This window comes from Chelonia mydas, chromosome 2 (genome assembly GCF_015237465.2).
Source record: "Chelonia mydas isolate rCheMyd1 chromosome 2, rCheMyd1.pri.v2, whole genome shotgun sequence".
In the NCBI taxonomy this organism is placed as follows: domain Eukaryota; kingdom Metazoa; phylum Chordata; order Testudines; family Cheloniidae; genus Chelonia; species Chelonia mydas.
In genome coordinates this window covers 246,056,614-246,073,074 of record NC_057850.1, presented here as the reverse complement: position 1 = coordinate 246,073,074, position 16,461 = coordinate 246,056,614, and the positions used below count along the sequence as shown (strand labels likewise).

At 42.6% G+C, this 16,461-nt stretch overlaps 1 protein-coding gene across 2 annotated transcripts in view; it reads right to left on the bottom strand.

Moving 5' to 3' along the window:
• Positions 1–4,291: 4,291 nt before the first annotated feature.
• The window catches only part of XRCC2 (X-ray repair cross complementing 2), a 33,577-nt gene continuing 21,407 nt past the window's right edge, over positions 4,292–16,461 (bottom strand). Inside the window, exons 3-4 of one of the 2 annotated variants that reach the window (XM_043541568.1) lie at positions 6,283–13,761; positions 4,292–5,573 (exon numbers count right to left, since the gene is read on the bottom strand). In XM_043541568.1, coding sequence (XP_043397503.1) covers positions 13,046–13,761 — 716 coding nt within the window. In that variant the 3' untranslated portion in view covers positions 4,292–5,573; positions 6,283–13,045. The remainder of the gene's footprint in view (positions 5,574–6,282; positions 13,762–16,461) is intronic. The other variant, XM_007059422.4, reaches the window with a different exon arrangement.

Here is a 16,461-nt window from a genome sequence, read left to right as displayed (position 1 = left end):
GATCTTAAGGAAACTAAGTCATCATGGAATAACAGGGAAGGTCTGCTCATAGATAAAGACGCAGCTAAGAAACACTTTCTAGTGCTCTTTCTCTATAGTTTTCAATGAGCACTAATGCACTGCGTAAGCCAATGATGATAAATTAATATATAGAATGGGAAAAGAATAGTTATTGAGATTGAAGGTTGCTTTTGGACCTCCTAAGATCCTGTTTTTTATAAATTTTCTGCAATTAATATGCAACTGGGGGTCTGTGGACTGATCATGCCTGTATTTATTGTTACACACATTTAAAAGGCATCCATCACAGTGGTATCTGGTGCAGTTTGTGGCTTAAATTAGGACATTAACATTCCTAATTAGGCGCTTGAGTCCAATTCCCATTGACTCCTATGGGAACTGGATCATCCCTAGAGAGACAAACTCCTCACAGCACCTCTTCTGCCTGAAGCTTTTTGACAGAAAATGAAGAGGGATTTGGCCTGTCCTCTGAGAGCCCAGTTCTTGTTAAATATGGCTCTGTTTGTGTATTTCTGCCAGGGTTGAATTCCAGTGACATAGGTCTGCTAACACAGAATGTCCTGCTTCCAGCTTCATCCAGCATAGCATAGGTTGCACAGCAAGTTGGAGATGCATAGGTGATCTGTATGGTGATTTGGGTATAGGCATAGAGGCCAAGATCCTGGGCCAGAAAGCAGAACCCAGGTGTAATATGCTTGCACTGGCCCAAAGTGAGCAGCTGCATTCTGGATTTACTGTGCCTTCCAGATAGCTTTCACAATTAGTCCCACAGAGAGCCCTTTGGAAGGATCAAACCAGGCACTGAAGACAGTGGTGAGAGGCATTTCTGCAAGGAAGCATCTTTCAAACTATAAATGAAAGAATGCAGTTCTGGACAAGGATATGCTCTGAGAATCTAGGAGCAGTGAATTAAACATAAAAGTAGCTTGGAGGAAGCAGTGGCAAGAGAAAATTCCTAGTCAGAAAAAAACACTTTGAACAAGTTTGAGAAATTTATTACACACATTTATTACACTGAGTTTGACTCAGGTTCCTCACTAGGAATGCTAATGACCTAATTTAAGCCTTATAAATGTGTGTAATAATTACACTCATATCTGAAAGCCAGGTTCCCACAACCCTGGAAGAGGGAAGGACTGAGGGAACCTATGTGAACAAAATAGCTAAAAGTTTGGAGGGCATAGATGGGAGTGTGAATGTTCTCGACATGAACTGTGACTGTATAGATCATTGCTGCAACAAAGGTCCTTTAGTTGCACCAAATCTTGTACAAAGGAGGTCAAGTAAGGTGTCTATGGAAAGGTTATAATTTGCTGGTTATGATTATACTGTCTGTATGTGTGTATCATTTTTGAATTTGAAGTTATGAATATTGACTATATACGTGTATCTCAATGTGTTTGATTCTAAGTAGCATCAGTGAAGCATTTGGTCAGCTTCTTGAGAAAGGACTATTCTGAGTAAATGCCCAATCAAGAAACACTTAACTGACAATGGACTTTGGGTGATGCCAATCCACATCTGAGCTTTCCTGGGAAAGTTTAAACTAACATGTAATCAATGGCATCGACCTGTAAAAAGCTGAATCATTCATGGACATGTGACTTGCTCAGGTGGCCACAAACTCCATCTTGTTGTTGTGATTTTCCACAGAGGAACAAAGGGGTTTCCACCCACGAGAGAGAATATAAAAGGCCATGGAAGCCCCTCCATTTTGGTCTTCAGCTGGCTCAAGAGATGGCCTCTCCACCCCAAAGAGATGCCTGAAAGAAACTGGAACAAAGGTCTGTAACTACGGGGGTGTGAGTGATTGCTGGACCCAGGCCATAAACCACAACGTTGGTCTGAAAAGGATTGGGCCCAGACTCGGAAGTAGTCTAGTCTGTGAAAGAAGCTTATTGGGACATCTATGAGAGTGAGATTTACCTGTATTCAGTTTCCTACTGTATTAAGCTTAGACTTGCATGTTTTATTTTGCTTGGTAACTTACTTGGTTCTGTCTGTTGTTACTTGGAACCACTTAAATTCTACTTTTTATACTTAATAAAATCACTTTTGCTTATTAATTAACCCAGAGTAAGTAAGTAATACCTGGGGGAGCAAAAGGTGTTCATATCTCTCTATCAGTGTTATAGAGGGTGTACAATGTATGAATTTATCCTGTATAAGCTTTATACAGAGTAAAAGGGATTCATTTGGGATTTTGGCTCCCAAAAAGACTGAATATTGGGTGCTGGGAAAGACCCTGTTAATTGAGAACCCTCTGGGCTAAGTGAATCTTAATTTCTGTGAACAGGAGGGAGGTGTGGCCCAACCTCTTGGTCTGTGCTGTAGTTGACTGGTGTGTCCAGCTCAGCAAGATGGGAGCGGAGGGAAGCCTTCTCTGGCGGGGGCGGGGATTTGTTCTCAGCGTTATCCCAGCACATTGACTGACAGTCTTGAGGGAGTTTCTGTGACCCAACCTGTCACAGGGAGAAAAGGCAATCACACACTAATACACTCAGGCTATGTCTACACTACAGACTTAAGTCGACGCAAGTTACGCCGACGATCATAAACCACTATAATTACATCACTTGTGCATGTGCACACAATGTTCCTTCTGTCACTGGAGTGCGGCCACAGTTGGTGCTCTAGCATTGCCAGTGAGAGCAGCGCTCTGTGGGTTGCTATCCCACTGTACAACTTGCCACCTTCTGCAGTTAGGAGTGGTGGGAAGGCAGAGTGGAGCACAGTGCATCATGGGTGCAGGCTCAACGTCCAATGCAGGGTTTTTTTTCTGTCCCATCATTCCAAGGGCTTCTATGTTTTGCGCCATTTTTCAATGGCCCAGTTACTGTGTGCCCACCATCTCTGCCTGAAAGGATGGCTCCTGCACTGCGCTCTATTGCTGTGGTCAGCGTTATGAACACAGCACGACTAATGATGCAGTATATCATGATCTCTGAATCTGAACAGGAATCCATGATGTCTGACACGCTGTGTGCCTTGGAAAGAAGCAACACCAGATTACTTTTGGCATTCATGGAACAGTTACACATGATGGACCGTCGCTATTGTGCTCAGGAAACAAGCACTAAGTGGTGGGTTGACATTGTTATGCAAGTCTGGGATGATGAGCAGTGGCTGCAGAACTTCTCTATGTGCAAAGCCACCTTCCTGGAACTGTGTACAGAGCTTACCCCAGCAGTGCAGTGCAAAGACACCAAAATGAGAGCTGCTCTCTCTGTGGAGAAGCATGTGGTGGTCACTGTTTGGAAGCTGCAACTCCAGACTGCTACTGGTCAGTAGCAAATCAGTTTGGAATTGGGAAGTCCACCACTGGGGTTGCATGCACACAAGTGTGTAGGGCCATTAATCATATCCTGTTACAAAGGACTGTGACTCTTGAAAATGTGTGTGAAATAGTGGATGACTTTGCAGCAATGGGATTCCCTAACTGCAGTGGGGCAATAGATGGCACGAGTATCCCAATTTTGGCCCTGGACCATCTTGCAATAGAGTACATCAGTGGAAAGGGGTACTTCTCTATGGTACTGTAGGCACTTGTGGATCACCGGGGTCATTTCACTGATAATGCGGGGTGGTCAGGGAAGGTGCATGATGCATTTTCATGATTTTCAGGGGCACTGGCCTGTACAGAAAACTGCAAGGGGGGGCTTTCTTTGCAGACCAGAAGATTCCAATGGGGCATATTGAAATGCCCATAGGGATCCTGGGAGACCCAGCATACTCTCATGCCTCATGAAGCCTTACACGGGAAACCAGGACAGCAGCAAGGAGTACTTCAACAATAGGCTGAGCAGGTGCAGAATGACTACTGAATGTGTGTTTGGCAGCTTAAAAGTTCATTGGCACTGCCTTTATAGCAGTTTAGATCTAAATGAGCAAAATATTCCCAGTCATAGCAGCCTGCTGTGTACCGCATAGTATTTGCAAAGCTAAGGTTAAAAAGTTTCCCCAGGGGTGGAGTGTGAAGATAGATTGCCTGCCGGCTGATTTTTGAGCAGCAAGATAAGGGGCTATTTGAGGGGCATAATGGGAACTATTCAAATGGGGGAGGCTTTGAAGCACCATTTTGACAATGAGCACCAATAATATGTTTCCATAAAGTAGTCTGCCATTCTTTGTTAACTTGCCACCTTGCATGAAAATTTTGATGATTGCTTCCTGACCGTGATTTGTAGTGTGCAAATATGCAAATTGCCACTGTGTTTTAATTCCAGGAGCAACCACCTTGTGTAGCAGAGAAATAAAGATTACCTTTCAGAAAGTATATATTTTTTTATTAAATAGCACTAAACACAACATAACTCCCTTTCAACCAAGCATTTTCTAACATTGAAGGGCACCCTCCCAATGGAGGCTGTCATAGCAATTCCAGCTATCATTTTGGAAGCTGTCCGAAGGGGTGGCGTGAAGAGGCTACCGCAATAGGCTGGAAGACGCAAGGAATGTATGTGAGGAGTTTAGGGACTGCATGGCAAACAGTTCTGTAGGGGCTGCAAGGGGTGTCAAGCACATGTATTCTGCCTGTAGCGCAATTAAGGACTTCAGCATTTTCGTTTGCTCCTCCATCACCTTTATCACTTACTCCTGGCCAACAAACATTTGGTCCTGGCCCTGCTTATTTTTAAATTTTCATTAACTGTCTCCCTTCTTGCCCTGCATTCTTGTTCTGCGCCATCAGCGCATTGGAGACCTTCTAAAACACATCTTCCTTTTGCAGTTAGTCATTGGCTGCACGTGTGTTCTCTCTGCGTGCAGCACTGGCTCTGGCCAGATAGTCCGCATAGCAGACCCCAATCAAACTGCTAATAAGACCACAAGTCTTGGTTTAGTAGCAAAGACACCTGGCCAGGCTTATAGTCAACAAAGCACAGTCCTAGCTATCTGGATCAATGTCTACAGTTACGTTAGTACCTGTATGCTCGTAACAATGAACTCAGCTCAGTGAATGGTGGGACTTTCTATTCCCTCCTCAGCTGGCCAAAATACTTCTTCTGAGACCCCTCTTTATACACCGATACAAACAAGTTACATATTGCTGCTCTGACACGGTTCGTTAGCACCCTTTACCTTACACGTTGGTTCAATCAAAACATCTCTAGCCATCATACTATCATCCTGACCTTATCTTTAGGAGGGGTTAACATGTTCCTGTTATCTTTGGGGAGTGTGTTTGTACCACACTTAGTATCAGGGTGTTCTGGTACCACCCTTCTGGAATGTGTTTGCATAAGTGTCCTGTGCCTAGTACTTCTCAAGAATGTGTGTGTCCTTGCAATACCAGCCCTGTCCTTGCCAGAACCTGTGAACTTGGAAACAGCCATGTTTTATAACAGGGCCTGACTTCTGCTCACAGTCTGCCTTTTGTTCACTTTGTTTTATATCAGCAGGGCCTCACTACTACTTTAGTTTGACCTCAGGCATCATTTCAGGCCTCATGGCTCAGGCTCTCTTCTTCTACTACACCTTGCTCCTCCTTGGTTGCTTCCTTATCTGGTGGAGATGCTCCATCGGTGTGTAGGAGGTTCCCCTGAAGGTCACATCTGCAAAAGCGCAAGAAAAAACAAACAGAAGCATGACTGTTAGTAAACTCACATCATCTAATCATAATAGTAAAATACACCTCTTTCTCACTGTCCCTTGGCAAACACACAAGCTTGGCCAATGCCCTAAAAATGGTGAGTTTGGCCAGGGGGATGATGACACACCTTCAAGAGGGGGCAAAGGGGATCACTGTAAGCAACTAGGGACAATATCGTAAATTCTGCCACCTTTTTCCACAGGCAGGGGTCATTGAAGACAATTGTAACGATGCTGGTTCTGTTGGGACCCAACTGAGAGTGCCAATTCAGGACAAGTTGCTTAAAACAGGGAAATTACAGCCCAAGGCTGGGGTTTCTATGCACACCAAGGCAAACCAAACCAGCCAGACGGAGAGGACTTTGGTTTTACCCCACTGGCTAACCACAAGTCACACAAGCAATTCCCTTAGACACTCAGTTTCCCAGTATCACCACCAGTGCCACTTGTCATGGGGACAAATGGTTATGAAAACCAATACCCCAGTAAAAGAAAAAAGGTTCTCTCGATCCCAAAGGACCAAGCCCCAAACCCAGGTCAATATACAAATCAGATCTTACCCACAAGTCACGCTGTTGCCAATCCTTTAGAATCTAAAATCTAAAGGTTTATTCATAAAAGGAAAAAGATTAGATAAGAGCTAGAATTGGTTAAATGGAATCAATTACATACAGTGATGGCAAAGTTCTTGGTTCAGGCTTGTAACAGTGATAGAATAAACTGCAGGTTTAAATCAAGTCTCTGGAGTGCATCCACAGCTGGGATGGGTCATCAGTCCTTTGTTTAGAGCTCCCATTTGTAGCAAAGTCTCTCCAGAGGTAAGAAGCAGGATTGAAGACCAGATGGAGGAGCTGCAGCAGCTTTTTATAGTCTCTTGCCATGTGGTCTCTGCTTTCTTTGTCCCACGGACAAGCTGTCCCTCACATGGTATGGAAAAACCTCAGAGTTCTGTCCATAGGCATGTCCCTGCATACCTTGCTGAGTCACAAGGTGTGTCTGCCTTCTCTCAATAGGTCAATTGTATAGCTGATGGTCCTTGATGGGCCATCAAGCAGGCTAGGCAGAGCTGACACCAACTTGTCTGGGGTGTCATCCAGAAGCATAGCATAAGTTTGAAATACAGACAGTATAGAGCCAATATTCATAACTTCAACCACAAAAATAATACACATATACAGATAGCATAATCATAACCAGAAAACCATAACCTTGTCTTAGACACCTTATTTGACCCCTTTGATACGAGATTTGGTGCCACTATAGGATTTTGGTTGCAACAATGATCTATACATTTACAGATTCTGTCAGTAACGTCACACCAATATCTTACTCCTGAGGGTAAGCCAGGATGCAAGGGTACATCTCCTGCACGTGTGTGGCTTCAGATTGGGTCCCTATGCTGCTCACCTGTGTGCTGCTTTGGGCCCTGCACAAGTGATTGCCAATTGGTGTGGGAAAGTTTCCTGCAACAAAGCTGCTCTGCCAAGGAACCTTTGGCAGAAGATTGGCGAGTATCTACCAGAAAGTTTCCTTGAGATCTCTCTGGAGGATTCGCGCAATATCTTGGTGTACATTAACACACTGTTCCACCCCACTGAGTAGCTGCACAGGGGAATGTGAAGCAGAATTAAACACAGCTAGTCTTGTACATTTCTATTCCTTAACCCACTTACAGCATAAAGCAAAAGACAGCTCTAACTCATGTAACTGAGCAGTATCAACTCAAAATGATCACTTACCAGAGCTCCCCTCTCCTGCATCATGCATGCCAGAGACGAAGTGCTGGGACTAGCTCAAACCTCCAGAGTTGAGATGATGTCCTGGCTTGCAACAGTACTGGACAACCCTGTCGCCTGTCCCATCTCATCCTCCAATTCCACTTCCTTGTCCATCACTTTGGCCTTGGGGTTGAGTCTGCTGGCCACTGTCTGCAGCCCCCACAAAGTATCCATGGGGCTCTTGGTGGTGGAGGTGGGGTTGCCGCCAAGGATCACGTCCAGATCCTTATAGAAGAGGCAGGTCTTTGGCACAGCACCAGAGTGACAGTTTGACTCCCTTGCCTTCTGGTACGCCTGCCTCAGCTCCTTTATCTTTGCATGGCCCAGATGCGTGTCCCGTTCATAGGACTTATCCAACATGCCATGAGAAATCTGACTGTTGGAGAATCTTCATATTTGATCACATCAAGGAGGGCAGAGGTCCATGAATCTATGACTGACAGAGTTGCTCTGTCAGTTCATTAGCGCAATTCACTTAGCTGCCAAAACAGCCGGCAGATGATAACTTCCGCTCCCCCAATTTATTTAGGCATGGGCTACACTAGGGGCAGGGGAGTTTCGAACTAAGTACACAACTTCAGCTATGCTATTCACGTAGCTGAAATCGAAGTATCTTAGTTCGACTTACCTGACTGTCCTCAGAGCGGCAAGTCAACTGCAGCGGCTCCCCCGTCGACTCCACTTACTCTTCCTGCTGAGATGGAGTACAGGCGTCGATTCGGGGATCGATTTATCACATCTAGACGAGACGTGATAAATCGATCTCCAATAGATTGATCACTACCCGCCGATCCGGTGGGTAGTGAAGACGTATCATTAGAATATGAAGCAAATTGGTTTTTCCCAGTCTCAGTACCACTGCATCTCTTTCATGGATGCTTAAGGTTCACCCTTCCAGCTGACATCATCCTGATAGAGGTTAATGACAGTGCATTTCCAGATCACTTATTGGCTGCAGCGCCCATAGACGTCAAAGGGAGTCCCAGGTGCTCAGCATTTCTGAAACCCAGGCCACTTTGTTCGATGCCTAGTAGAGCTATACAGAAGATAGAAATTCCATTTCATGGAGGATTGAGAGATTTTGAAATTTGTCTGTGTTCTAGTTAGGCACAACCCTGCAAAATGTTGAAATTCTCCTAAAAAAAATCCAAATTTTTTGTTTCAGATCAATTGAAACATTTTGTTTTGAAAAATCAAAATGTTTCATGTAGACTATGATTTCTTATATTATAATAAAATATTCACAATTAAAAGATATTTTAAAAATAAAAATGTTTCAGTCCAAAAATCTCAAAACAGGATGTTTCAACACCGAGCTTTTCCCCAAAGTTTTTCTCCAAAACAAAATTTCTATAAAACTGACATGAATTTGCAAAGCATTTGCCTTTGGATAGAATTGTGTTCTCTGATGGACAATGGTTCAACTGAAGTTTTTTTTCTGTCCAGCTCTAATGCCTAGACATAATTCTTGATGCCTTTGGGCCACCCAAGTTAAAAAATGTAGGTGTCAAGGTTCCTTCCCCACTCTGAACTCTAGGGTACAGAGGTGGGGACCTGCATGAAAAACCCCCTAAGCTTATTTTAACCAGCTTAGGTTAAAACTTCCCCAAGGTACAAACTATTTTACCTTTTGTTCCTGGACTTTATTGCTGCCACCACCAAGCGTCTAACAAAATATAACTAGGAAAGAGCCCACCTGGAAACATCTTCCCCCCCTCAAATCCCCCCAAGCCTTCCACCCCCTTTCCTGGGGAAGGCTTGATAAAAATCCTCACCGATTTGCATAAGTGAACACAGACCCAAACCCTTGGATCTTAAGAACAAGGAAAAAGCAATCAGGTTCTTAAAAGAAGAATCTGAATTAAAGAAAAAGTAAAAGAATCACCTCTGTAAAATCAGGATGGTAAATACCTTACAGGGTAATTAGATTAAAAACACAGAGAATCCCTCTAGGCAAAACCTTAAGTTACAAAAAGACACAAAAACAGGAATATCCATTCCATTCAGCACAGCTATTTTATCAGCCATTTAAACAAAACAGAATCTAACACATAGCTAACTAGATTGCTTATTAACTCTTTACAGGAGTTCTGAAGAGCATTCCTGCTCTGGTCCCGGCAAAAGCAACACACAGAGAGAACCCTTTGTTTCCCCCCCCTCCAACTTTGAAAGTATCTTGTCTCCTCATTGGTCATTTTGGACAGGTGTCAGCAAGGTTATCTTAGCTTCTTAAATTAACCCTTTACACCTGAAAGGGTTTTTTCTCTGGCCAGCAGGAATTTAAAGGTGTTTACCCTTCCCTTTATATTGATGACAGTATGTTTATAGGGTTTTGGGATATACCGTTGTCCACATATTTGTTTCCAGGCATGGTTTCATGGTTGTTCAAATAACAATGGGGGTGCTCACTGTATGCTCACTGTAATATTGCCTCAGTTATCTTGGCTCAGATTATAGGGGGTGTTTCTTTTTAAATATGCAATTTATTATACTGATGTGTGCTAAACTGTGAAACATATATGTTGTGCAACATGGCTGAACTAACATTGCAGCAAGAACCATATTTTGTCCTCTTGATTTGAGTGGAATTTGTAACTGTAATATATGTTTTTTGCATTAAATAATGTATTGTATTTTTCCTATAAAGCCCTTTGAAGCTTTCAAAGGGCACTCTAGATTAATAAATGTTATGTTGTTCCTTGCCAGAACTACGCTGAATTTCCCATATGGTCTAGAGCTTGTTTGCCAGAGCTGCAACACACAGCATGCCAAATCCTGCACACACATGTTCTACTTGAGCTTCATTCAGGAAGAGTTTCTTCTAGCTGCTTTAATTGTTCGGAACTTGCAGCATTTGACATCTCAGCTCAAGCCAAAAACTAAAATGTGTAAACCCAGACTACACCAAGACAGTGCCAAATAAAAGGCTAAACAGCCGAAAGCAAACAGATTACGTGATGGAGAATTCTTACTGTTAGCCACGTGCTGGGGCACTCAGAGGAGCTAACATCACCCTAGAAACTAGCAGTGCCACTATTGGAGGCATTTTTTCCTGAGCTTGGATAAAGGTTCAGATGGAAATTTGGCTTGGAGTCAGGAGGGCATCCCAACCAGGCTGGGAGTTTGGCATTCAGCCAAGAGGGTATGCTCCAACTCACTGGAGAAATGGAAAGACAGCATGTGCGAGAAATCACATTGCTTTGCAAGCTTCAGATAAAGAAGGGTGGAATTCCAGACTGTCCAATGTAAAGGAAGGGTGATTCCTGGGATGTCCAATTCATCTGTATTAGCACACTAAAACAGCTTCAGTTTAGACTTCTTGAGCAAGATATGATCAGAATGAATTTCACAACCCTAACCTGTCATAGAAACACACATTTCAGAGTTGATACAGGAACCTATCATGATTCAGAGGTTCAGGTTTTTTTAGGGTTTAAATGGATACGGAGATGAAGCACTGTAGAAAAGCTGTCTGCTTTCCATGTGAGAAGTGTTCTGATAGGACTGTTCCAAAGGAACCTGAATTCAGAAGCACAACTTCTTGGAAGGAGTGGAGCACTAGCATCTGTCAGGCCAATGCAGACAGAAGTGGTTACAGTCTCCTCAAACACAATCATAAGGAGGAAGTGAATTTACTGGATTGCCTGTTTAGTGTTTCTGAATAAATATGGAAGGAGCAAGCTCAAGTTTGTTTCTTCAGTTATTTCCATAATTTTATAGGACATATTTGAGTTTTCATATATATACTATGTTGTTTGTTTTTCCTGTATACATGATGTTCATTTTACTAAGAAGTGTTTCTGGATTCCTTATCCTCTCCCTATATTCCTTGTTTCTTACCATGGTAACAGTGCATATAAATCTTTTTGTTCATCCACTCCTCATTATGTTTACTTTGATCTGCCTTTCAAATCACAATTTTAAAATACATAAGTTGTGTCAGGGTGCCTCCATTCCCCCTTAAACAGATACAAACATAAGATGGTGGTGGTGGTAGTACATTACATTCACCATTGTAAATCAGTCTTTAGTGTCTGTGAAAAGAACCAAAATTAACAGCTGTTGAAACTAAAGCATTCTCTATCCACCATAAGGGGCAGGAGCTGTGCAAGCTTTCCTCATCATCAATCTTCCATTCTCTATCCACTTCTTCTTTAGGAGCGAAAATGCGTCGGTCTCTATTGAGAATTCTGAGCTTCTGAGACTAGTAATTGCAATACCTTAGTACTAGGAACTATACTTGGATGAAAATTCATTTCACAGAGGTGAAACAGTTGTAAAAGGGTAGTAACATTTAAAAATACCGCTAAAAGATTATGCAATAAGGAACTTATTGTATGATTGCTAAACTAACTGATGCACACTGCTTTGAACATAAAGCGCCCCAAGAACATATGCTGTTTAGCCAGGAGTCTTCTCCTCTGCCTTTTTCAAATCATATGATTTACACTTGTGTGTCTCTCTTTATTAAAATACAGTGTGCAGGAGATAGCATGGTACAAAGAATGCTCAAATACTGGAGGATATGAGATAAAACCTAGATCAAAAGAAAATAAATTGTAGAGGAGCTTTTTTAGAATACATTTTAGCATTATGATGGTCCATGCAATCCCATGGCTTTGTAGAGCCGATACACCTAAAGGGAGACATAGGATAGTGGACTGATGATCATCTGAAACTAAGAGATCCCTAAGTTAGGTATTTACAAAATTGGGTGAGCATTTCTGTGGCTAGACTGATTTTCCAAACAGTGGCTGGCATAATAATAAATAAGGATCTAAAACTAGTAACACAAACCACGTTGATTGTGACACGGCATCCCAGATTTGGGAGAGGAGGAGAGCTAGAAATTGTATTTAAAAAAATTATGTTTCTAGCCCTTTTCCTTTCAAATGTTAACTACTTGCTAGGTCTGTCACTAACTTACAAGGGCCTCAGGCTACCTCCTAGGATCAGTCAACTATGGCCCTGTGTCCCTCAACTTTGGGAGGGCTGCAGATGCTTGAGGACTGCTGGCAGAACAGTGACAGCCAGAATCCCTATTCCCCCAAGCATGTGACACAAATGGGCAGTGCTGGCTAGGACCACCATGACCAACACTACATACCCTTCCCTGGAGGAGATGAATCCCACCCCTTAGGTGCAACTGTGCCTGCTAACACAGGATGTATGCCCAGTGGGAATGCTAATGGGAATGAATTAAGGATGTATGCTAATGGCAATGAATTAAGACCAATATTTAAAAAGAGCTACATTTGCCTAAACACAATCACTAGCAGAAGTCACTGGAAGACGGTTACAACACAGAGCTGAAGTCAGTGCATTTGGTTGTATACCCTCTATGTTACATTACATAAGTATATTAGGAGTTAAAGATGCCCTATACTTCTAGTCTTCTTGATTTAATCTCTTTATGCATCAACCACATACAAGAAGTTTCAACATTCTCTTCTATTTTAAGCTGACCTTCTGCAGAAATTCAAAGCTTTAAACTCCTCTGCCCTTTACTGAGTTTAAGACGTTTAAAGGTGGGTGACAAAATTCATTAACAATCTGAGATAATAAAACAGGTTAGAAGAATTTTTTTAAAAAATACTTAAAGTAAAGCTAATTAGACTGTGATGTGAAGATTTACTAGTTTTAGAGACAGACTGAAGTTAAAACTGAACTCCACATTCTGCAACACTGAATGAACATTTTATGACATGGGGTTTTTTGGTGTGACAAGAAACAACTGAAAACGCTTTGCTACTGCTAAAATTACATTGCTTAGAGAAAAATATTCTGTGGGTTACCATTTGTTGCCATGATTTACATAGATAAGGCCTATACTCTACATCAGCTTCACAGTGAAGTTTTAAAGGAATGGAGCTTTCTGTGGAGTTTGAAGATTTCTGCATAATCGTTTGTGTTGTTGCAAACAGGGCCAAATGATGCTCTCTTACTAGCTTCTCAAGAAATTCAGCACATCTCTTCAGATTCATCTCCTGAATGTTAAAGCTCTCACCTCCATTGCTTCTATCTATCCAATAAAAAGCTGATATACTATCCAAAATCACAATGCAGAGAGAAGGGTGAGCGCAAAACTTGTTTTCTAGGGAGTAAAGAGTGAGAAGCAACTGAGTGCTGCTATTGCAGTTAACAAGGAAAAGCCTTCCAAGGCACTGTTTGATCATTTCTTCTGTGCTTTGGGACAATCTGTGTTCAAGAATGGTAACTAGGCGAAGCATGTCAAAATGGTAGTCTGTATCAATGAACATGACTTCTACTTCCAGTCCTCCTCCCGATTTTGGAAGGACACAGCGGGCTATCAGGTGATAAAGCATTTCTGTTTTTCCTGTTCCTTCTGGACCATGGAATTCAATGACATCTCCTGAGAATTAAAAAAGAAAACAAAACTAAAAAAACCAAGCACATGAGATAGTTTGTAAGCAATACCTGCTCCATTTTCAAGGTTTACTGACCTGATTTTTCAGAGTCACAGAGCACGCACAATTCATTTACTTAACTGGGAGCTGCTAGTGCACACTGACAGCTGCAAGCGCTCATTGCTTCTGAAAAATCAGGCCAGAAGAGTATTTTGAGCCCCCTTGATCTACATCTACTAGTTCAAGGGTTCTCAAACTGGTGGATCATGAGACTATTACATGGGGATCATGAGCTGTTAGCCTCCATTCCAAACCCTGCTTTGCCTCCAGCATTTATAATGGTGTTAAATATATAAAACCGTGTTTTTAATTTATAAGGAGGGGGAGTCCGCATTCAGAGGCTTCCTTTGTGAAAGGGGTCATCAGTAAAAAAAAGTTTGAGAACCACTGTACTAGTTAGTTAAACCAGATTGCTACACCCTTATCAGAACTCCTGAAAAGAAGCCAATTCTTCCTTTTGGCCTGAGGAGCTCCGTGGCTTCTTTTTGTTTTGACAAGTAGAACAAATGTAGAACACTCCCTTCTCCCATTCCTATCCCAGTCAGGCCCTTGAAAGAAGCAAGGAACATACATCACAGATTCAACTGATGATGCATGTCAATGGTATTCAGTACAAAAACATAAAATAAAGAGATCTCCTAAAAGAAATTAAAAAGAACCACCAAGTTTTGACTTTTCACCAAATCCCCAACAGTATACTTGCATTATTTAGCCTAATTTTGATATCTAATTAAACCCTGCAAATACAATTCTTCATGCTGCTGTATCAGTATGTACTGCAATGATTACTACAATGGTTAATGCAATATTTGATAAAATAGAAACTAAAATCACATTTCACATGAAAAATCCATTTTGTGGCTAATAGTTTAACAACTATATGCTACTGATGACTGCACATGAACAAGTAATTTCCTTTTTCTATTCCCCCTCCTATCCCCAAACACACAAAATTAAGTTTCACCTGCTGTTAATTAAGGCTTGTCTATACAAAGGAGTTTAGTCTACACTAACTCAAGTTGGTCTGGTCCGAAAATGCCTTCATATATGACACAATTCCTTGGAGTGCACTAACTCTGCATTTATCACAAACTCTGGAGTCCTCTTTCAAAGTGTATTAAGTTTGATGCAAATTAGTGTGATCTATTGTTCATGTGGATGCAATGATGCTGCACGCTACTTTGGCAGTCCTCCAACCGCTATCCCACACTGCTCTGCAGCACCCATTACTGACCTGTCTCTTCACCTGTGTGCTCTCCACTGCTATGGGGTGAAGCTGACCAGTTTAAACACTGGCACAATGCCAGGATCAGCCCATTTGCTCCTGGATTCCAGTATTATCGGCATTGCAGCAATATTACTCCCACAGCCTTTACAACATGCCTCAAGCATCTGCTCTGAACTGTGCTGAGACCCTAGATCTCCCTGCCATCTGGGGAGCAGAATTGGCGCAATAAGCTCTTGAGGCCAGACTCCACAATAAAGATATGTTTGTGGACACTGCTAGTCAGGTGTCCACAGGTCACAACTGGGACACTGAGCAGTACCAGATAAAGATCAAGCAGCTCAAGAAAACTTACTTTAAAACCAGGATGCCAAGAAGCAGTCCAGCCATGGAAATATAACCTGTCTATTTTTTAAGGAATTGGACAAGATATTATGTGGTTACACCACTACTGAACCCAAGGAGGCTGCAGATCCCTTCTCCCCCAAGGATAAGCAGCAAGAGTCATTGGATGAGGGACATGAGGAGTGCAGTGAAGAGCTATCCACAGAAGCCAGGATTTCTTTGAGACTCCAGACCATGAGAGCAGCTGTGTAGAAAGTGAGCCTGATTCCCAGTCAAAAACCCAGCGTGGGACTCAGAGGAGGCCGATCCTATGGAGGGACCCTCAGCACATAAGTCCAGTGCAGCTACTGGACAATACAGGGTACTGGGAACACGTTCATAATTTCCCTGCTGTACCCTCACTGCCGTGCTCCCAGATGCCATTTATTTCCCAATCATACTGCTGGACAAACTTCTGTTCCAGGTGCCCCATACTGCAGCCATCTTTGTAACATGTGAGCTGCGAGCCTTTCTGAGTCTCCAGCTCCTGCCTCCGCCAGCCATACTGTCCCTTTTCCAAAATGGCAAGTGGACCAGCCAAGCAATCAGCTTCTGTCTTGATGGTCTGCCCTTTGCCCCTTTGAATAAGGCCATTCTTTACACATGTCACAGTGTATCATCATCCAGAGTCAGGACAGCCTAATAGGAATGCAGAGGGGATTACTGTCCCGTTTGCCTTCAGATGTCCCCTGCTTACTCCTCCAACACTGCATAAGCACCTCCAAGACACAGCCCAACTACAAACACAGCCCAACTGCAAACACAGCCATAATTCCCAATCCCCCACAGCCTTCACGACACAACTACAAACCCAAACAGTATACACTGCACACACAAAAATCCCAAACTAGTCCCCATGCACACACCACTTACCATCTCTGAAGTCCGCCCAAGATTGGGAAGAATCTTAGGGAGGGGAAATGAGAAATAGATGCTGGCAGATCTCACTGCAGACTCTCCACAAAAACTTAAAACCAATGGCAAGCTCTAAGTTTCATTTGAGGTCAGAGAGAGAAGAAGACAGGGAGCTATCCAG